The sequence below is a fragment of the Vidua chalybeata genome, chromosome 28 (genome assembly GCF_026979565.1).
Source record: "Vidua chalybeata isolate OUT-0048 chromosome 28, bVidCha1 merged haplotype, whole genome shotgun sequence".
In the NCBI taxonomy this organism is placed as follows: Eukaryota; Metazoa; Chordata; class Aves; order Passeriformes; family Viduidae; genus Vidua; species Vidua chalybeata.
Window position 1 is genome coordinate 621,842 of NC_071557.1, and position 21,312 is coordinate 643,153.

At 66.5% G+C, this 21,312-nt stretch overlaps 1 protein-coding gene across 1 annotated transcript; it reads right to left on the bottom strand.

Moving 5' to 3' along the window:
- Positions 1-6: 6 nt before the first annotated feature.
- Positions 7-18,263, bottom strand: ADGRA2 (adhesion G protein-coupled receptor A2). The gene is made up of 19 exons (XM_053966286.1): positions 18,043-18,263; positions 11,075-11,146; positions 8,178-8,249; positions 8,011-8,082; positions 7,789-7,860; positions 7,517-7,680; positions 7,236-7,449; positions 6,812-6,976; positions 5,973-6,174; positions 5,739-5,888; positions 5,447-5,608; positions 5,116-5,316; positions 4,847-5,048; positions 4,424-4,632; positions 4,161-4,288; positions 3,618-3,741; positions 3,377-3,522; positions 3,147-3,236; positions 7-2,917 (listed from the first exon to the last, which is right to left on the bottom strand). Exons 1-19 carry the CDS (start codon positions 18,261-18,263, stop codon positions 1,717-1,719), a joined length of 3,867 nt encoding a protein of 1,288 aa, XP_053822261.1. The 3' UTR covers positions 7-1,716.
- Positions 18,264-21,312: the final 3,049 nt, after the last annotated feature.

Genomic DNA, 21,312 nt, shown 5'->3' on the forward strand with positions numbered 1-21,312 from the left:
TAGATCTTGGCAGGTTGGCATATCTTTAATATATTAAACAAAACATATCTGCTAGAAACATTCTATTCATATAAAAATGCAAAAAGACCCCTTTAAAGACATTTCTTTGGCATGTTTCCCTCCCTCCCCCCAGATATTGCAGGAAGCTCTGTTGATATGTCATTCGCTTGTAAACAGACAAAAAAGTGTAATTAAGAATACAAAGCTTTTTCTCTAATACTGTCACAATGCAGCAAGCAATAGAACCACGGGGTGTCAGCCAGGCTGGGGAGGCTGCAGGAGCTGCAGTTTAAGGGTTTAAGCTGCGTTAAATACCAGGGACAATGAAATATTTCAACATTTAACTGGGCAGAGAAGCCGAGGCAGGCAGGGAGTGGCAGGTTAAGCCCAGGGGTTCCCCAGCCCCGTGGGGTGAGTGGATCCCAGGTGAGACCAATCCCCACTAAGTGCTTTTCCCTCCCCTGGCTTGTGGCCCTGCCAGCCCCACGACCCCTCGGAGGTAGCTACGTTATTTAACTCATTTGCAGGCGGGGGAAACTGAGGCAGGGGAGGCTGGAAAGGGCAGGGGAGGCACCAGGCTCCCACCTTCCTCCTCTGCTGTGCTGCAGCCTCTCTGCAGCCTGGCTGTTTTACCTGTGTGTGCTAGGAAAAAGGGGACGTTTGTTTTTCAATGGGAACAATAAGTGCTTATCCAGGTTCCGGCCCTTTGACGGTCTGAGGAAGGTCCCTAATTCCTTGGCATCGTTCCCTTGCCTTCCCAGGAATGGTCCCTGCTCCCCAGAACGGTCCCTGCCTTCTTAGGAGCAAACCTAGGTATTTTCTGAGCTTGAAGCCTGGATTAAGGACACAGAGCTGCTCTGGGCCTCTCCCACATCTTGGTTCTTTGGTGCTTTGGCACAGAGGGTCAGTCCTGGCAGCAGCACACGTCTGCCAGCCCACCCCATTGCACGGCTTGAGCCTCTGAGGGCCTGGGAGCATTTCCTGGCTGTGGTTTTAGTGTCTGGAGCCTTTTCTGGCCGTTATTTTAGTGTCTGGCATTAAAGCAGTGCAGACAATCAATCACCTCACCTTGGAGCTGAGGCTCCTCTTACCTTGTGCTTGGCTTTGCAACATGGCTTTGGCACCGCGCCGCGCCCAGGGCTGGCACAGCCAGGAACGCTGCAGGGGGAGCAGCTGCTCTCCCGAAGCAGTGTGCTCGGGCTGGGGCTGCGCTGCCTGGACGTGAAGGGCACTTGGAGTGGTCCCTCGGCGGGAATATTGCAGTCGTGGCACGGGCGGGCCCCGGCCCAGGGGCGGGCGCGGGGCCCTCGCGTCACCTACGGCTCTGTCTATACATATATACATTCAATAATATAGCTTTGAAAAATAGACATTTCCTCTGTAGAATATAAAATAGCATTTAGGATCAATCTCAAGTGACATGCAGGAGTGATTTAAAGCACGGCTGCAATTCCGGCCGCTGGCGGGCGAGGACCGCCTGGAGCCGCCGGCACCGCGGCGGGAAGCTCGGAGCCTCCTCGGGGAGATGGGTGGGCCCGGGATCGTGCTGTGCCCGGGGGGACCGGAGCCCCCGGCTGTGCCGGAGCCCCCGGCTGTGCCGCCCATCCCTGCTAGTGCACGAGGTGATCGCCGCAGCGCTGCCCCCGCCGTGCCCCGAGCAGCTCCGGCCGCGGCTCCCGCAGGGGAAACGCTGCGGCCGTCGGTCCTTCCCCACCTTCACACGGTGGTTTCGCTCTTCCAGAGGCCGGTCTTCATGCCGGCCACGCTGTCGGCGCTGGCCAGGTTGATGTCGTACTTGCTGCCCTTGAGGCCGCCGTTGTGGCTGCCCACGTTGAGGGGGTAGGAGCGGCGCTTCGCCTCCCTCTCGGCGCTGCCGCCCGGCCGCAGGTTGTCCCGGCTGCCGCTCCTCCGGCGAGCCTCGGCGAAGTCGGGCACCCGCCGCCCGCCGTCGCTGCCCTCCGAGGGGCTGGGGACCGCGTCCCCGTCCTGCGGCACCCGCGGCCCCGCGCGGCCGCCGCTGGCCGGGCTGGTCCTGCCGCTGGGGTAGCTCTCGGAGTGACTGTTGTGGAGGCTCCCGCTCTCGCTGGACGGGTGCTCCGAGGGGCCCCGCAGCATTTTCAAGCGGTGGTGCTTCCCGTCCCGGCACGGCTTAGTTCTGCCCCGGTGGCTCCTGCGGCCGTGGAGGTTGCTGGTGTGCCTGACGGGCTTCCCGTCGGCAGCGTCCGGCTCCGGGCAGGGCGCCGGGCGGGATTCCACCTGGCTCTGGGCTACCTGCAGGTTGGTGAGCTTGCAGCGGCCCCCGGCAGAGCCGGCGCTGCTGGGCGAGGAGGAGGAGGAGGCGCCGGAGCGAGCGGCCTCCGGCTCGCAGCCGATGAAGACCTGCGAGCCGTCCTCCGGCCCCAGCCCGGGGTGCACGTAGGCCTGCATGGGCAGCGCGTTCCGGTACGACGGGCAGCAGGAGAACCAGGAGCTGAGCACGTCCCGGCGCCGCAGGCAGTGATGGACGAAGATGAAGAGCCCCAGCGCCACGGCGGTGACGCCGTAGAGGCAGCTGAAGACGATGCTCAGGTACCAGCGCTGGGACACGGCCATGGCGCCGAACGTCCACAGGGCCACGTACAGGGCGTGGGTGGCCACCAGCGCCCAGAACTGCACCCGCAGAGAGTAGACACCGTCCCCCTCGGGGCAGGGCGGCCCCGAGTTCAGCGTCACCGAGATGGACCCCGAGTCTGTCAGGAGGTCACTGGTGCCCCCCAGCCGCGGCGCTGGCTCCAGCGGCTCCGGGATGTCTTTCTGGTGCGAGGGTCGGCACTGGAGGCTGAGCCCGGCACAGAGGAAATAAATCCAGCTGACGAGCAGGATGAAAGCCACGGGGACGTAGAAAGCGCCCAGGCTGGGCCGCCACACCAGCCAGCAGCTGTGCGGGAGGAGAGGGGCTCTGAGGGGCTGCTCGGCCCCCCTGCCCTGATGGCAGGGCTCTGTGGAGCTGTGCTGGCGATTTTTTCCCAGTATGTGGATAACTCTCAGGAAAAAACTCACTGACCTTTTCCCAGACTTCTGCAGATTCCCAGTGCCACCAGTTCCCCTGCCCCAGCAGAGAGAGGCCACCCCGTGGGAGGGAGGAAGGGTCGAGCAAGGACACTTACTAGGGGTTGTTGTCGTGGTAGTTTTGGATGTTGACAGCTGCTGTGATCCCACAGATGATGAGGGGGATCCCGCCGGCGATCAGGTAGAACCTGCGGGGGAGGGGAAGTGTCACCGGACACCCGGAGCCCGCGGGAGAGCACGGGGTGGGCTTGTCCAGAGGAGCAAGTACCCGCCCCAGCCCCCGGAGGTGCCCCCGCGGGGCCGGGCCAGGGGGAAGGGGGGTCCGTACCGCAGCATGGGTCTGGGGGCTGCCTGGGACGTGTCCCTGTCCGGCTGCTGTGGCGCCTTCCAGGTCAGCTCCTTGTAGAGCACTCGGGCTTTCACCGCCATCCAGAGCAGCGTGGAGAGGGACGAGTAGTGCAAGATGATGCCGACCTGCGGGAGGAGGCCGCGGTTGGGGAGGGGATGCTGCAGCCCCCCGGTGCCCGTCCTGCAGCTCCCCGCGGTGCTGGGCACTGCCCGGTACCCACGGCCTGGCACACGGCCCGGTAGCCGGTGAGGGTGATGCCTCCCGCGAAGACGGCGGCCGTCATGGCGATGTGGAAGCAGAGGTTCAGCAGCATGTGCCAGCCCTCCCGCGGGATGAGGATGGTGCTGCAAGAGCAAGAGCACAGCGGGCACCTGTGAGCTCCTGCCCGGCCCCGAGAGAGCCACGGCTCGCTTTGGCACAAATCCTGCACCTGGGGGAGGCACCAACAGCCCGTCCCTGGGCACGGAGCGTGGCCGGAGGAGATGTACAGGTACCTTCCTTCATGGGCAAAGGACCAGGACCCAGGGCCACTCACTGGGCAGCACATTCCCTGAGAATGTGCTTCCTCACTCTCCTGAGAACCCCTGTCCTAAAGGGCCACGTCATGCCGTGGCCATGCCCGTACACCTTCTCCTGTCCCTTGGCACTTGGGGAGCTCCTCCCGCTGCCCACAGAGACACCCAGCCCAGCCCAGCCCAGCCCAGCCCAGCCCAGCCCAGCCCAGCCCCCAGAGCAGCAGCACAGGCGCTGGATGCTCCCTCACCCGTGGTGGACGATGTAGGTGATGATGGTGGTGAAGAGGCAGAGCAGCAGCACGGCCGTGCAGGTGTACATGGCCGGGTGCAGCACCTCCACAGCGCCTTGCGCCTCGCTGGGGAACCCGCTGAGCTCCTGCACGGCACAGCGCAGCCCGTCACACCCCAGAGCAGCGGCCCTGTGCCCCTGGCCCGCCCCACCACCCTCCTGCAGCCCCCCACGCTCCCCGCCCTGGCAACGCTCCCGCCCTGCCGCTCGCCCCACGCCTACCATGAGCACGGCCACGTTGCTGAGGTGCCGGCAGTGCAGGGAGGTGACGTTGGGCTCGCGGGCGGCCAGCTGGCACCCCTCGGCGCTCCAGCCCCCCATGCCCCCCAGCACCTCGAAGTTCCAGTAGGCAGCCACGGGGTCCGTGCCCTCCCCGGGGTGTCGCAGGGACACAGCCACCGGCTCTGACAGGTTCCCCACTCCACAGCCATCTGCAGCCATAGAGAAACCGGGTCAGCAGGACAAGTGACCCCCCTCCACCTGCACCCCCAGAGGGGCTGGGCACAGGGGACCCTGCACATCCCTTAGGCACATTGCCACCTCCCCATGACGAGCCCAGGGACGGCTCTGCGCTGCGGGAGCACCAGCACAGTGCCCCAGGGAGCCCCACGGGGCACCCCAAGCACCCCACCATGCTGCCCTTACAGGTCCCGGCGTAGATGACTGGGGTGGCCACGCTGCGGCGTTTGCCGTCGTCGGCGAGGCGGGAGGAGTTCCCGGTGCTGCAGAAGAGTTTCCCATTACGGAAGACCAGCAGCTGGAGCTTGCAGTCGGCCCCCGGCGTGGCTGGGGCGGGGCTGGCGAACAGGCTGGGCGGCAGCTGGATGGAGGCCAGGGCGATGCTGTTCTGCGGGCGCACGGTCACTGGTGAGCGGGGGCCGACCCCAGCCCCACGACCCCCGGCGTTCCCGTACCTTGATTTGGAAGCTGGTCAGGGAGATGTTGGGCCGCCCCGTGGTGCAGCGGAGCCTGAGCTGCTGGTCGGGCGTGGGCTCGGCCCCCCGCTCGGTCGGGGGGGGCCGTCCTGGGTCCCACCGCTGGAACGCCACGCAGCTCAGCCCCACGTAGCTCTCGGGCTTCACCATGTACGCCTCGAAGGCGATGTTGCGAGAGTTCTGCCAGCACCACGGAGGGATCATCAGCCCTGGCACGGGCACAGAGCCCCCTGGCATGGCCAGAGACCCCACCCAGCAGCCCACCCTGCCCTCCTCCCCGAATCCAGCCCCAGCCCGTGCTCCCCCTCACCACTGCCATGTGCTGGGAGTTGCTGCCCAGCGTGTGGGCCGCGATCCTCTCCAGGGAGCGCACGATGCTGGTGCAGGCCTTCTCCTCCTTCTGGGACATCCACAGGATGTGGTCGTCCACCAGCATGATGTTGCTGGCCATCTCCACGATCACGTCTGTCAGCTGGGGACAGCAAGCAGCTCTGCAAAGAGCTACCGCCGTCCCCCGAGGAAACACCCCAATTCATGCTTTTCTGCCCCAAAAACACCAGGCTGCACTGAGGCAGGCAGGGGACACCTGCAGCGCTCGTTACCTGCTTGATCTGGTCCACGTAGCTGATAAACTTCTCTATCATCTGGGCCACGTAGAGGACATCAACCATGTCCGAGAAGTTGGCTGCCTCGGCCGTGTAGACGCGGAGCTGGTGAGCCAGGGTCAGGGCGTTGGAGGCATTGATGGGCATCTGCAGGGCGGCACGGCCACGGCGGGGCCACGGTCATGGCTGGGCCCCCTCCGGCCCAGCCGAGCCCCCGGGCCCCCCACTCACCAGCACGAAGGTGTAGAGCACGCGGGTGATGTCGTTGGTGTAGAGGCAGTGGGAGTAGTCGCCGTCCTCCCAGCGCCCGGTGCGGTCGCAGCGCCGCCACGCCTGCTTCTCGCCCGCCGAGCCCACGCCCGCCGGCCCCGCGGCGAACGGGTGCTGCAGGCAGGGCTGGTAGGCCGTGATCCCTGCCAGGGTGCGGGGCCACCTGCGGGCACCCGCACACCGTGACCCCGGGGCAGCCCCGCCCCGAGCCTGCTCCCCCCGTGCGGCCTCTGTGCAGCTCCGCCCGCGGGCACCGCGGCCCCCTCTGCAAGCCGCTGCCGCCGCTGGGCTCTGGGGAGGCTGCCGTGGAGCTCCCCCAAAAGCCGCTGCCGCCGCTGGGCTCTGGGGGGGCTGCCGTGGAGCTCCCCCAAAAGCCGCTGCCGCCGCTGGGCTCTGGGGAGGCTGCCGTGGAGCTCCCCCAAAAGCCCCCACCGTCTCCAGCCCCGTATCCCACTCGGCTCCGGCCGCGTGGGGGGAAGCAGCGGGCAGTGGGGGGGGCACCGCTAATTTAAGCCACATTGACGGTGCCAGTAATTTATATTCCGTAAGGGCCCCGCCGGGGTTACGGCGGGCGCCCGGAGCCTTTCGTCTCGTGCCAGAGAAATTCCAACACCTCTGCTGCTGGAGCCAGGCTGCGCCGCCGGCACGGGAAGCCCTTCAAAAGCCGTGCCGTTAATCGCTACCAGACGCGCGGTCACCTGCGGCGAGCAGAGGCCCCCGCACGCACCGCTCGCTCTCCGTGTGGCACGGCCACGTGTGTCCCCCCCCTGCCGAGGCACCTGCGCCGCCGCGGCCCCCACCTGAAGTCCCCGCGGTTGTTGGTGACCCGCTCGGCAGGGCAGTAGGATGCAGAGGTCTCCAGCACCACGATCTCCACCTTCTTGCTGACGTTGCCCTGGGAGGTGGAGACGGCGCATTCCCACTCGCCGTTGGCGGAGACGTGGATGTTGGAGAGGATGAGCTCGCTGCGGGCACAGGAGAGGGGCTGGCACGGCGGGGCTGCCTCACGGCGATCCCCCAAGCTTGGGGACAGGGGGATGCAGGCCACGAAGCACCAAAGGTGCCCACCCTCGGTAGCCCACTCACGGCACTTGGTACCCATACACCTGTGAGCCCTGTGGCCACGAGTGGTCGTCCCCATCCCCATCCCTGTCTCTGTCCCCATCTCAATCCCAATTCCATCTCCATCCCAGTCCCGATCCCACCCCCCTTCCCATCCCTGACCTGGTGATGAAGGTGCAGTCGTGGATGAGACTCTCCTCCACGATGACGCCCGTCTGCTCATCCTCCTGCACGGGCTCGCGGTTGTGGAACCACCGGATCTGGGTGCTGTTGTCCAGGTACGTGGCCGTGCACTGGAAGGGCAGCCGGTCGCCCTGGAAAACCACCTGGCGCAGCGACGGGATGAGGTGGTGGGTGTGCAGCTCCGGGGCTCCCGCTGCGGGGGACACAGGTGAGCCCGCGCCGCCGCCGCCGCCGCCGCCCCCGCCCCGGCCCCGGCTCACCGCAGCGGAGCTGCCCGTCCCGCGCCCCTCGCAGGGCCACGCCGCGCAGCTGCCGGGGGAAGGCGCACGCCGTCCGCTCCGAGATCTGCGCCGGCCGCTCGCGGGCCCAGCGCAGCACCCAGCGCAGGTTGCAGTCGCACGTCAGGTACTCGGTGCCAAAGTCCCTGCAAGGGATGGTGTCACGGGGCACCCGCGGGCCTGGGGCACCCGCCGGCCCTGAGACCCTCGGCAGGGGCCCCCCCGGGGGCTGAAATCCCCGGGCACCAACTCACACGACTTTCAGGGAGGGGAGCTCGTCAAAAACACCGGGCGGGAGACTGGAGAAGATGTTTCCGGACATGTTCCTGCGGGGCGGGAGAGAAAGAGGGCATGGAGGTGGCCAGGGAGCTGCTGGGAGAGGGGACACTCCCAGGCCCCTTGATGTGCTTGCACACCCCCTCGCTCTCAGGAGAAGGGGACAGGGCTGGCCAGGGTGTCCCCAGGGAGCCACTTACAGTCGGAGGAGGTTGGGGAGGCCCTGGAAGACGCTGGCGCTCAGGCAGCCGATGCGGTTGTTGGAGAGGTCCCTGCGAGGTGAGTGGAGGGGCCATCAGGGCTGGGGATGCCCCACTGTCCCCGCTGTTGCCCCCAGGGTGGTCTGAGGGCCTGCACCGGCACTTACAGCCGCTTCAGCTCGGGGAGGCCGAGGAAGGCGCCTGGCTGCACGGTGCTGATCAGGTTGTTCTTCAGGTCCCTGCGGGGAGACAGGCGCAGCTCTGGGGGTGTGCTGGGGGAGCCCCATCTCCAGGAGACGCAGCACCGGGGGCACGAGCACACCCTTCCACCCCCGCCCCCATCCCCTTCCTTGCCCCCCCCCAGGCGCTGCCCGCTCCCTGCGGGGGCCTCGTGAGCAGTTTTCCATCCCATTTCTCTCCCGTTATCTCTCCGGGGGATGCAGGGAAGGCGCACACCCTGCCCCCGGGGGGATGCCAGCCCCTGGGCACGCCCTGGGTGCCCTGCGGAGCATCGAGCGTCCCCGCAGGCTGCTGGCACCGGCCCCGCATTGCTTCCGGAGCAGCCGTATCCCGGCGGGTTATCTCCTGCGTGCGGGATAAGAGCACGGCCCCGGACAGCTCCTTTGAGCAATTAGCTTGATTGCGGGCGCACATCTAATCAGGGGCTCGCCTGGCGCACACCTCGCGGGGCGGCTGCCGGCAGAGAGGGGAGCACTGGTGGCATCGGCCGCTCTGGCCAGCCCCTGGGACCCGCGGCAGCTTCTGCTGAGCACCGGCGCTGTCCGGGAGAGGAAATGGGATCCATATGGATCCGTGTTTATTTATAGCAGTCTCCGCGGAGCTCCTCGCTGGGTCTCCCGCTGCTCTGCCTGCGGCCCTGGGGACACCCCGTGAGCCACAGCCCTGCTGGAGGGCCACAAACCAGCGGCCGGGATGGGGAGCGGCGCGACCCCTTCCAGCAGACCCGGGATGCGAGGGGGGAGTCCCGCCGGCGAGACGAGAGGGGCCCCTCGGCGAGAGGAAACGCGGCCGGCGTCATCCCGGCCCTCCGGGCTGATGCAGCAGCTCTGCCCAGCACGCCTGCCGCTCCCGGCGCTGCTGACGGACAGACGCACGTCCCGGCAGCTGCCGCGGCCGGCAGGGCAGACAGGTGTGCGGGCAGGTGTGCACAGGTGAGCGCTGGTGCTGAAGGAACAGCTCCGCTCACCTGCACCGCCGCCTGCACCAACAGGAGTCCCCTTGCCACAAACAGCCCACAAACGCCCGTCCCGCAAACCCCCCGGCCCGTGCCCAGGGCGACCACCGCTGCCGGCCCCCGTTCAGCTGGGACTCCGACCCCAGAGCACCCCCAGCACACCCTGCCAGCCAAAACACATCCGGTGACAAAACCTGCGGCCCCTGGCTCAGGTCTGGCGGGTCTGGGTGCTGCAGGGCCCACCAGCCGGGGACGGGACCCTCCGGGGACCGTGCTGGGCCCCAGGGGCTTGCAGCCAGCCTGGCAGCCTTCCTCACTCAGGCGCTTCCTGCCGCGGGCCGGGCCGGGGCTGCTGCTGCTGATTTCCGATAAGGCTCCTCTTTTCCCTGCTCTGCGCGTTTGCCTTTGCATTTCCTGCGGTCCCGAGCCCCCTCCTCCCCCAAGCCAGTGGCACGAGAGCCAGCAGTGGCTCAGTGCCACGTGTGCGCGGGGACACCCCAGCACCACCTGTGCATGGGGACCGCAATCACCGCGAGGGCACAGAGACCCCCACTGCAGCAAACCCCGGCCCCAAGGACCCGAGCCGTCCTGATTCACTGCCCCGAGCACGCTGGGGTGAGCCCACAACTCCCTGTGCACCCACTGCAGCCCAGCAGACGGACGGACGGACGGACAGAGTCCATCCCCGTCCCTGCTGTCACCCACCGAGCCCCCTCGCATCCCCCCAGGGCCGTTCCCAAGCGGGGCTCTGCTAATGAGCCGCCGCCGCATACCGTCCCCGCTCAGACTCATTAATCTCATTACGCCGCTACAAATCACTGCAGATGCCAAGGCAGGGGGGAGGTGGTCCTTGGGGGCACCCCTGACATCCAGGGAATGGGCTCCCCCCACTGTGCTGGGACCCCAAAGCCCCCACGGCGGCTGCCAGGGTGGGCGGGGGCCTTGCCAGCCCCGGGCTGGGAAGCGAGGGGCCCCGCAGCCCCCACGGTGTCCCCGCCACGCCAGCACGGGCTCTCCACGGGGCACGTCTGCGCCACGGCCCCAGAGCGACCCGATGAGAACAATTCTGGCTCCTGTCGAGGGCGATCAGGCGCGGCGCAGCGCGATGCGGCCGGCCGGGGCGGGGGAGCGCTGCCCACCCGCCCCAGGCCCCCTCTGACCCCGTGGTGAGCAGGAGGTGCCCTGGGGCAGCTGCTCTCCCAGGATATGGCGACCTTTAGGGGATCCCCGGGCACACGGCGGGCTGCAGAGTCATCGCCCCCCCCGGCTGCTCCTTCCCGTGTCCCGCGATCCCTCCCGCTCACGGGGGTGCGGTGCCCGGAGCAGGAGGTGACCCCGCACCCTGACCCCTGCTGGGGAGGACTCCGCTAGGTGGGATGCTGTCCCCACGGTGCGTGCTTTTCCCTCACCCCAAAAGCCGGCCCGTGGGGGTTTCCACGGGAGCCCGCAGAGCGCAGGAATGCGCGAGACCCTCGCAGGGCCGCGGCGGGAACAAAACACCCTCAGTGCCGGTCCCCGCGCCTGCATACCTACAGATCAAACCCATATGGGGGCCATAAATCTCCCCTTCTCGCAGCTCCCTCCATAGAGATGCCTTTCATGGAGAGATAAGAAAGTTGACTTTGTTCGGGGGGACAATGTCTCTTTTCATACCGGCCCTCACGGAGGGGCCCCCCCGGCGCCTCCCGCCCCACTGCAGCTCCCGGGGTCCCCGGCATGCCCGGGGGTGCCAGTGGCAAATTTCTGCGCTGCAGTGCTGCTCCTGCTGCAGCACATCAGGGGCAGAACGCGAGTGATGGCGCTACCACCCACCGTGGAAGCCCAGCCTGCACTCCGCTGCCCCCGCCCTCCTGCCCGAGCCCCACTCACAGCTTCTCCAGAGCCCGCAGCCCGAAGAAGGAGCCGTTCTCCAGCACCGTGATCTTGTTGTTGCTCAGCAGCCTGCGGGAAGAGCAGAGGGAGAGGGGCAGCCCCGTTAGCCCACCTGCCACAGCCCCCCAGCCGTGCCCTGGTGGCCCAGGAGCTGCTGGGGAGGGAGGACAGACAGACAGACAGACAGACCCCCACAAGCGGCCACGGCCACCCGGCGGTGGTGGCCACGGAGGTGTCCCCTCCAGGGGCAGGCTTGCATGGCCAGGTGGGAACAGGGAATGCAACGGCCGTGTGGGGATGCAGGAGCCGTGCGGGGATGCTCTGCGTGGTGCTTGTGCCACGGACCACACGGGCTGGCTGCCCTGGGATCCCCGCGCTGGCTCCTGGGGCATCGCCTTGGTGCGAGGAGCTACTCGTGCAGGAGGTGACCCCCAGCCCAGCACCAAGGGGGCACCCCAAGGGCCTGCAGCCGGAAGGGGGTCCCCCAGCTCCCGATGGTCATTGTGGCTACCCCAGGAGCCTCCCAGCAGTGAGATTTAACCCCAAAATAAACAGCTTTGCTGACCAAAGGGCCCCTTGCGGGGTGATGGGAGTGGACGGAGGGCACCAGCACCCGGCGATTCAGCCACGAGCTCATTAAAGCTCCTTAGCGCAATTAGCAGAGCCAGACCCCGCTCTCGGGGACCAGCGTTGCCTCCCCGGAACTCCCGGGCGGGCACCGGCGACGCCGGCGCCGGCAAAGCGACCCAGAGACGGAGCGGGGGCAGGCGGCAGCCGGGCCGGGAGGGCATCCTGGAGGCCTGGCCGGGGGAGCCGCTGGAAAAAGGGCTCATTGAGGGCCGGGCCGGGGCTGTTTACACACGGGCGGGCCCGGCGGCCGGGCTGAATGGCCGCTCTGTGCTGCCGCCCGGCCCCGCCGGACGCGCTGCCCGCGGAGCCGCCGCCGCGCTCGGCTCGGGGCAGGACCGGGACCGGGACCCGCAGCCCCCCGCAGGCTGGGTGGGAGGGAAGGGCCGGGGTCTGGCAGCGCAGCCCCCGCATCCTGTGCTAATGAGGAGCCGCCACCGGGCACCGGCGCGTCCGCGGGGCCCTGGACCCGGCCGGCGGGGAGCGGAAACGTCCGGCGGCCCCGACGGCTGCAAATTGCTTCCACACGCCGGCGGCCGGAGCTGCCACGGCCAGGGCCATGCCTGGCCCTCTCCTCCCCGCCGGGAGCATTCTTTGCCGGGGCTCGGCTCGCCCCAGCTCAGCCCAGGACCCTTCCCAGAGCGGGGGACAGCTTCCAGGGATGTTTCCATCGCTCCTGGCACGGCCCCGGCAGCCCGTGGCGCGCCCCAATTCCCCGCCACGGCATCGGTGGGGGCTTGTTGCTCAAGGCCGGGCTGTCCCCGAGGGCTCCAAGAGGTTTTAATTCCAGCGGCAGGAGATTTCACAACCGAAGGCACGGGCTGTGCCGGGGGACGCGGAGCCCCGGCGTGGTGGCAGAAGCGGAGCCCAGAGCCGCACCCCGCCGGCTCCCGGCCCTCGGCCGAGCCCCGGGGAGGCTCGCTCAGAGCCCCGGCACCTCTGCGCCTCTGCCACAACGCCACAGCTCCCGCCTGCAAAGGCGGCGCTCCTGACCTCCAGCGGCATCGGCTGCACCTGGGATCTGCCGCCCGACCCGGGGCCACCCGGCCGGGGCAAAGGCACCCCCGGAGCCCCTCCAGGAAAAGGCCGGGACCCCCGCACGGCTCAGGGCACCCTGAGCTGCAGGAGCTGACCACGTCTGTCTTTTCTCAAGGAGAAGAGATCCTCGGCTAAAAGGAGGGCTCGGCACAAAAGTGTTGTGCTGACAGTGACAGTTTGCACAAAATCCCCCCCCCCCCCCCCCCATTAAAGCTTTTCCTGCGTCGGGATCCTGGCTCTTTTCTTCCCTGTCCTACAGAAGCCATCTGGGTCGCACTCCCCAGTTACAACCCACATCCTCCAACACGGGTTTGTTTTGTTTTCTCTAGTTTCATGGAGATTATGTTCCAAATTGTTTTCTGTTTGGGTTTTTTAGGGATTTTTTGTTTTTTTTTTTTCCCCAGGAAGTTCTCATCAGGCTCCATGGCACTTTCCATTCCCACATGTCCACAGGCAGCAGAGCCACGTGTGGGTCCTTGGCACTGTCCCCTCACAGGATATTAGCTGAGAACCCCCAAAATACAATGGGATTGTATTTTGGCCCACGGGGGTCGCGGGCCAGCAGCCCCTGAGCCACGCCGGAGGCCCAGCTGTGGGGACGGACCCAGAGCCCCCCAGTGCCTTCCAAACCCTGAGAGCTGCCCTGGGAGGAGGGATCAGCTGGGGGGAAGGGGCTGCAGGGCTGTAAGCCGACCACTGCCCCCGGCTCACCGAGGCCAAGCTGCCGCCGCTGGGCTGCGAGCTCCAGGCAGGGCTTGCAGTGGTTTCCCACACGCTCCCCGAGGTCTGGGGGTGCAGAGGGGGGCCGGTGCCCCCCCATCCCACCCATCTACAGGCTCGGCAGGCCGTGGAAACAGAGCCGTGGCCTTTGGAGCTGTTGCTCATCTCCCAGCTCAGGCTGGGAGCCCTCAGCTCAGCAGGAGCAACCCCCGGCCCAGTCCGGGAGGGAGGGAGGGAGGGAGGGAGGGCTGGGGATCCCTCGCACCCCCAGGCCTCGGTGCACTCCAGAACCCTCCCGCCTCCTTCGGGAGCGGCTCCCTCACCCTGCCCGGTGCCCGGGACCCTCCGGCCCCGCGGGCGGGGGCGGGCGGGGGGCTCCTGCCGGGACAGCCCCGCCACGGGGACAATAATCGGCTAATTGAGCGGCGGCTGGAAAAGTCCCTCTGGACAATGCGGGGATTAAGGACTGGAGCATGGAGTCAAACGGAAACGATGGGGGATGCGCGGTGGGGATGGCCGGGGGGAGCCCCAGGGAGCATCCTCCCATCCCGGGGATCCAGCCTGGAAGGGGCTGCGCGGGCTTGGAGCCCTCGAGGCTGCCGGCAGAGAGATACAGATCCCTTCTTCTTCTTCTTCTTCTTCTCCTCTTTTTTTTTTTCATCTCAAAAAGAGGAGCCAAAAGTGAAAAAAAACAAGATTGTTTTTTCAAGCGTGCTGGAATCCACTTGGATAAATAACAGCTCCAGAAACTGGGCTGCTGAAACAATAAACTTCCTCTGGACCCAACCAAAAAAGGACGCGGGGAGACGGTGGCTCCCCAGCCCGGGCAGGGGAGGCAGCGGCGTTCCTGGGGGGCCGCGCTGGGGGCGGGGACCGGCCCGGCTCTGCTCTCCGAGTGCATTAATTCAAAGCATATGCCGGGAGCAGATACGGCGCAGGCTGCGCCCCGAGCACGGCTCGCTGCTCTGCACAGGGATTTCGGGAAGGGAAAAGAGGGGCCCCGGGGCTGCTGAGCGGTGCTGAAGGCTCTGGCAATGAGAGAGGCTCTGGGGGCGGCAGGATCGCAGCGGGGGCACGCAGCAACCTAGAGGGACCCCCACGGAGCCCCAGGGGGATTCTGCAGCATCCCAGAGGGGCTCACAACATCCCTGGGGGGAGCCCGCACTCCAGCAAGGAGCCCACAGCTCCCAGAAGGAACCTTGCACCCCACATCTTGGGGGATCCCCCCTCCCTGCTTTGTTTGGGTGCTCGGGGGCTCTTCCCCTCCCTGCGCCGTGCCCGGGCGTTTCCTCCAGCCTCACGTCACGCCGGGCTATTTTGGATGGTGAAAATTATTGTTCCAACCCTCGGCTTTTGTTAGCACAGGAAAAATAAGCCCTGGAGAGAGGGCGAAGCCTCCCGAGCCAGCCTGGGCCGGGATGCTCCGACGCACCGGGCAGCACCACGACCTAGAGCCCTGGAAAACCCAAACCTGATGGAGCTGCAGCCCAATAAACAACAAATAAAAAGCTGAAGAAGGCTTGAGAAAGAAATCATCTGCAGGGCCCAGGATAGAGCAGCCTTGGAGCAGGGAGTTCAAGTAGAACTGGAAATTGGTCATAAGTCAAAGCCCTCTATTCCCTGCAGACAATCTGTAATTTCAGTGCAATCAAGCTGTGCACATAAATGAGGCCTGTGCTGGGATTCCACATCTGGAAGAGGTTTGGGCTCCCGCCCGTGTGACAGCGGGGCTGGCCCAGCCTCTCCAGCCCTCGTTAGGGATGTGGCGCTTTTTCCATGGGGCGATTAGCACAGGGGTCAGCTGGGGGGGATTAAAGCCTCGTTAATCCCTGTCTGCGGCACCCCGGCACCTCACGGCCACGCTGCAGGGACGGCCCCGAGAGGTGCCAAATCCCCCGGTCCTAACTGGAGCAGGATGTGGGGCTGGGGCCACGCTGTGCCCCAGGCTGCACGGGTGCCAGCCCTGCCAGCGCAGCCAGGTGACCCCTCTGGGGCCACGGGCCAGAGCGGGGTGACAGCCCAGTGCGCCGAGGCTGGCACCCCTCCTTCCTCCCCGCAGGGAGCCGGGCACAGGAACGACCTGGCTATAAACTGGGGTGGGTGCTGGGGAGCACACGCCGGGAAACCTCTGCTGGGGCTGTGGGGGATGTGTGGGCATCACCCCCTTCCCCAGACCCACAGCCTTCCCTGGAGATCCCTGCGAGGGGAGAGGAGCCACAGCTCTGCTCAGCAGACACTCCCTGTCCCTGGGACACTGGGGCCGTGCCGAGCCCAGCAGCGGCTGCAGGGCAGGTCCCTGGGGCCACAGGCGCCCCCCACCCCTTGTCCTTGGTCCCCCACCCCTGCCCTGCCCGTCCAGGGCGATGCCAGCGCGCGTTTCTCAGGCGCGGGGGGTGAATGCGCAGCAGCTGCAGCGCAGGATTCCTCAGTGCAGGCTGATAATTAAAGAAAAATAAAGCGAGAGTGTGGGAAAAGCCAAATGGGAGGCGGCATGAGGGACCCAACGGGGTGACAGACCTCCTGCAGCCACTGAAGCTTCTCTGGCCGCCCGCCTGTCCCCAGCCTGGACAGCTGGAGCTGCGGCCGGGCCAGCGTCCCTCCCGCCTGGCGGCTGCTGGGAAGAGCCTCCCCCGTGCTGAGCACTCCGGCACTCCTGATTCCAGGCTGGACCGGATGGGCGCTGGAACACGGCTCTGCTTTGAAGTGTCACTGCCCCAAACACATTTCCTGCAGCAGGGGCAACAGCAGTGCTGAGCACCCTGAGGGACAGAGGGGACCTGAGCACCCTGGGGGACAGACTGGAGCTGGCACCCTGGGGCACGTGTAGGAGCCCTGCTCACGCCCAGCTCACCCACAGAATTCAAGGTTTGGCTGTCCCCAGCAGGATGTCCCCAAGGCACGTGCAGCCCTTGCCACATGCCTGGGCCCCTCCACTCCCTGCCCGCACCCCAGTGGCTCCAGGAGACGCTCCCAAAGTCGGAGCCTCTGGTTTTGATTGTTCCATCTGGAAAGGGTTTGGAATAAATCATGTTTACTGCACGAGAGCAGAGCCAGGGTCACCGCATATTTGTAGGTTTCTGCCTACGCCTGTAGGTTTCATGTCACGTTTTAGTGGGATCGTGTAATGCCCTAATGCTTCTGCACGGTCATCCCGGCCCCTCCAAGGGAGCCCTCAGCACAGGCAGCACAACCCCCTGCCTCGCTGGGAACAGCTGGGGAGGGCCCTGGAGCAGGCCTGGGATGCTTTTCCCAAATACAAACTGACAAAGGACCGAACGTCCCCATGAGTGCTTGCGAGGGGCTGACACGCAAGGAACGGCCGTAAGAGGAGAGACGTGAAGAGCAAAGCTCACGAGTGCGATGGAGAGCCCAGCTGTCACCTGCCCGAGGCCCCCCAGTGTCCCCCCACCGAGGGAAGCCCAGGACACCCATCAGTGCTGCTGTTCTGGGACAATTTATGCTTTTAGCGTGGCCGTTGCACTCAGGCCCTGCTCACGGCACCACCCCGTAGCGCCGGCGCGCTCATGGCCACACTGCACATGGGGACAGTGGTGCCAGCGGGGTCACCTTCGCTGCCACCCTCACCCCAAAGCAGCAAGCAGCACCCGAGAAACCAGAGCAACACGGCCCACGGGTTCGGGCATGTGAGAGCAGACAGGACGAGGCAGCCCCCAAGGCCAACCTCTGCAGCGTCCCAGCCACCCCAGGCAGTCCCAGGAGGGCAAGGTGGGAGCCGTGGCCACGGGCAGGCAGCACGGCCACCCTGCCGGGACAACGCTCCGGGGGAAAGCCACGCTCCCCCCAGCTGCAGAGCTGCCAGCCCAGCCTCCAACCCAGATTTTAATTCAAACATCTCCTCTGGAGTTATAAATAAACCCTGCAGCGAGCAGCACACGGCTGCCAGCTCCGGCCGAACCCCAACCCCCGGCACGGGGGCCGCGAGGAAGAGGAGCCTTTACGGATCAAGCAGCAGCGTCAGAACCTCTGCACAAACGCCAAACCCATTACCCGCTCCTGATGGCCTCTCAGTAAATATTTCCAGGGACAGCAGTCACTTTCAAACAAAAACATGTTCCCCAGCACGCAGAAACGCTGCGGAGGGAAGCAGGAGAAGGAGCTCGTTTCCTGGATTTCCACCTCACGTCCACACCAGCCCCGCTCTGTCGCCGCGCCGTGGGGACAGCGGGGTCCCCCCGGCAGCCCAGAGCCTCGACGCCCCTTTAACGCGATTTAAACCACGCTAGGCAGCACCGAGCGACGCTTTCGCGGGCGCAGAGTCGCTTACTGAGAGGAAAAAGTAACTTCACTGCGCTCCGGACCCCGCGGGGCTTCACGCCCAGCCCCGCGTCCCCGGTTCCCGAGTCCCCGCCGCGCAGCTCCAGCACGGAGAGGGCTCAGCGCGACCCACGCGTGGGCTCTCGTCCCGCTCAGGGTGCGCCGGGGCGGCGGGCGTGGGGCGGCAGCGCGGCCGGGGCAATGCCGGGCCGGAGGGAGATGCCCGGGGGGAGATGCCGGGGGCAGGGGGGGGGATGCCCGGGGCCGGGTGCGAAGCCCGGGACGCTGCCGCTCGCGGTACTCACAGCGTGACGGTGCCCTCGGGCAGCAGGCGCGGCTCGGGCGGCGCGGGGAGCCCCCCGCCGCTGCAGACCACCCTCCGCCGGGGCGCGCCGGGGCCGCCGCCCGCCTTGGCCCGCTCGGCCGCGCACTTGCAGCCCAGGCTGAGCGCGGGGCAGCTCCGCGCTCCGGCCCCGGGGCCGCTCAGCGCCGCCGCCAGCAGCACCAGCGCCGCCGCCCGCCGCATGGCCCCGGCCCCGGGCCACGGCTACGGGCTCCGGCTCCGCGCCCGCCGCCGCCCCGCTCCCCGGGGCGGCTCCGGCGGCGCCGCCTCCCCCGCTCGCCGCGCTCCGCCGCCGGCCCTGGCGCCTCCCCCGGCCCGCCCCGGCCCGCCCCGGCCCCGCCGAGGGCAGCGGCTCGGCCCCCCCGACGGCACCGGCGTGGAGGAGCGGGGAAACCGCGCGGAGCAGAGCGGGACCCCCGCCCGAGCCCCGTGGGGTCCCGCAGGACCGAGAGCGACGGTCGCCAGGTCCCACGCCAGCCCCGGAGGGCTCCGGCTGCTCCCACCCCGGGGCCGAGCCGGAGCCCTGCGCGGGTCAGAGCCCACGCGGTCCGTGCGGCCACCCTGCGGTGCCTCGCTGCGACATTCCGGCTGTGACAAGCACAGGGCGCCGTGTCGGGGCTGGTGACACACACGTGGGCCCCGCAGATCTTTGTGTGAGTTTTCTGGGAGTTCTGTGGTGTCCCACTGCCTGTGGGACCCCGGGACCCCGCGCCCGGAGCTGCTCCCGGCACAAACTCTCAGTTCACTCCGTGGTCACGCTGCCCTGTCCCCTCCCAGCCTGCGCTCTGCAGTTAACACTCGTCCCCCTCGGCTTCCCTGTTTGCTTCACTGCTTTTCTCACCAAGTTCAATATTTTTCTTCCCGCTCCCCCCTCCCACGTCCCCGCTGCCTCCCGCCTGACTCCAGCCCTCTCGGCCGCCCGGGGCTCGGCTTCTCCGAGGCCACGGCTCGCTGCAGCGCCGAATCAAAAGGGATCAAAAGCCGGCAATGAAGTCGGCAGGACCCCGTGACAGGGAGCGGAGGAAAAGGGTCATGGAAGGACGACAAGACGACGCTGGGAATGCGGTTTCTCTCCAGGACCAACAGTTCCTGGAGGGGAAGAGAAATTTACTCCTCTCTCCAAATAAATACAGCCCGCCGTGGCAGTGGCGCCGGGGAGCGGAGAGCAGCTCAGCTCCCACCCCGGGCTGCTCCCACGTGTGCTCGCGGTCGGGAGCACAAGAGCCCGGGGCCCGCGGAGCTCCCGGCCCGGGCACCCAGGCAGGGACAAGGACTGTGCCCCCCACAGACCTCCCACCTTGGCACCGGGGATCAGCTGTGGGGCCCCAGAGCCCTGGACACCGGCATCATCCTGCTGGTGAAAGAGACAATGAGGTGTCCCACGTATTTCCGTCTTTTTTTTTTTTTTTTTTTTTCCGTTTTTTCCACTGAGCAGAATTTTCCCTGCCTGGGTCTGTCCTGCACCATGGAATGACGCTGCCCCAGGAGCGAGTCCTGGCACCGGACACCCCCGGCTCAAGGAGCCTCTGGAGAAGGGTCTCAGGGACAGGGTGGGATTGTCCTGGGGTTGTCCTGTGCAGCACCAAGAGCTGGGCCCAGCGATCCTTGCGGGTCTCTTCCAACTCAAAACATTCTTTGATTCTGTGCCGGTCCCAGGTCCTGCAGCTGAAGCTGGAAGAGAAACAGGAAGCTGCTTGTGTCCAGCATGGATCCTGCGAGCATCAGCCCAGCAAGGAGCCCTCCCAAGGCCCCCAAGGTGAGTGGGACCCCCCCTTCCAGGGCTTCCCTCCCTCTTTTGGGGGGCATGAGCCTCCAGGCTGGAGCCTGCTGCTCTCCCGGGGCATTCCCACAAGGGAGAGAGCCTCCTTGTCCCAGGCACTCACGCCCAGCACAGCACCACTCAGGGAGACCCCAAAACACCTCAGGGTACTGGGCCCAGCCACCTCCTTTCACTGGATGATCCCGAAATGAAAAAAATCTGCGTACCCAGGAGCTCCAGCACTGGAATTGCATCCATGACACTCTGAAGCAATCAAACCTCTGTGCCTGCTCTTCAGAATTTCAGTCTCTAAACTCCCTCCAAGAACAGTGAGAACCTTGTCCAAACTGCGATGTGTGGAATACCCTGCCCCAGCCCCGCTGCAGGAGAGGAGCTCAAGCAACACTTTCCACATGCTTTGAGCCTGAGAGCTCAGGTTCTTTCAACTGCTTCCAAGCCCCTCTCCCTGCTTTTCCAGCCCTGACCCCTCCTGATGCCTCCGGCCCAGGAGACAAGGCAACCCGTTTGAAACTCCATCGCCCCAGTGCTGGATGCCAAATCCCTGTGTCCCTCCCTCCCACTGGAAGGTAAAAAACCTCCTTAACTGCAGGCACAGGGAAAGACAACAAGCACGAGACTCTCTCAGTTCCTTTCACTGGGATCCAATAAAAACCTTGGCAGCGGCCGTCCTTCCTGCCGGAAAGCCGATATCCCAGAAATAAACACGCTTCCCACTTTGAAGGGCTGCAGGGGGACCCGCCGGGGCCGAGCTGCTCTGGTGTCCCAGCTCCCACCTGCCCGCGGCACCCGGGAGCAGCAGGGAGCTGACCCCCAGCTCCTGCCCTCTGCTGCTTGGGCCCTGGTGCTTCCCCGAGGGCGAGGAGGACTCATTTCCCGGGAGCTGGAGAAGGAGCAGCAGCAAATCGCCCTGCCCAGCATCACCAACGCGTTTATCCTCCTTGGAACCAGCCGAGGCTGCCCGTGGAAGCTTTTCACCACAGAGCACGTGAAGTGCTGAGGCTCTGGGGGGGTCAGCCTGGTCCAGGGACATGCGGGAACAAGGGTGACCTCAGGGCACCGCTGGGAATCCTGGGGCCGTGCCTTCGCTCCACAGGGGACAACGCCAGCACCGTCGGCCACTGGAAGTTACGAGGGCGGCGGAGTCCTCCAAGGCAAACACTGCCAGGGCCAGGGCGGGGCGCGGGGAGCCCGAGCTGCCGCTCCCAGCGCGGCCGGGGCTCGGATGGGGCTCGCCGAGGCTCCGCGCGGTTCCTTCGGAGGCCGGGGAGCCTTTCATCCGCGGCCCGCTGGCTGCACTCCAGTGACCAGCAGCTCCCATCTGCCGGGTGACCTCTGCCGAGGGAGTGGGTGGTCTGCGCCCCACGCCCCCGCACAGGTGTCCGGTGCCACCGACGCCGCATTCCCGCACCCGCCCGCCTCGGGCTCCAGGCGGGTGCCCCGGGAGGTGCCCGT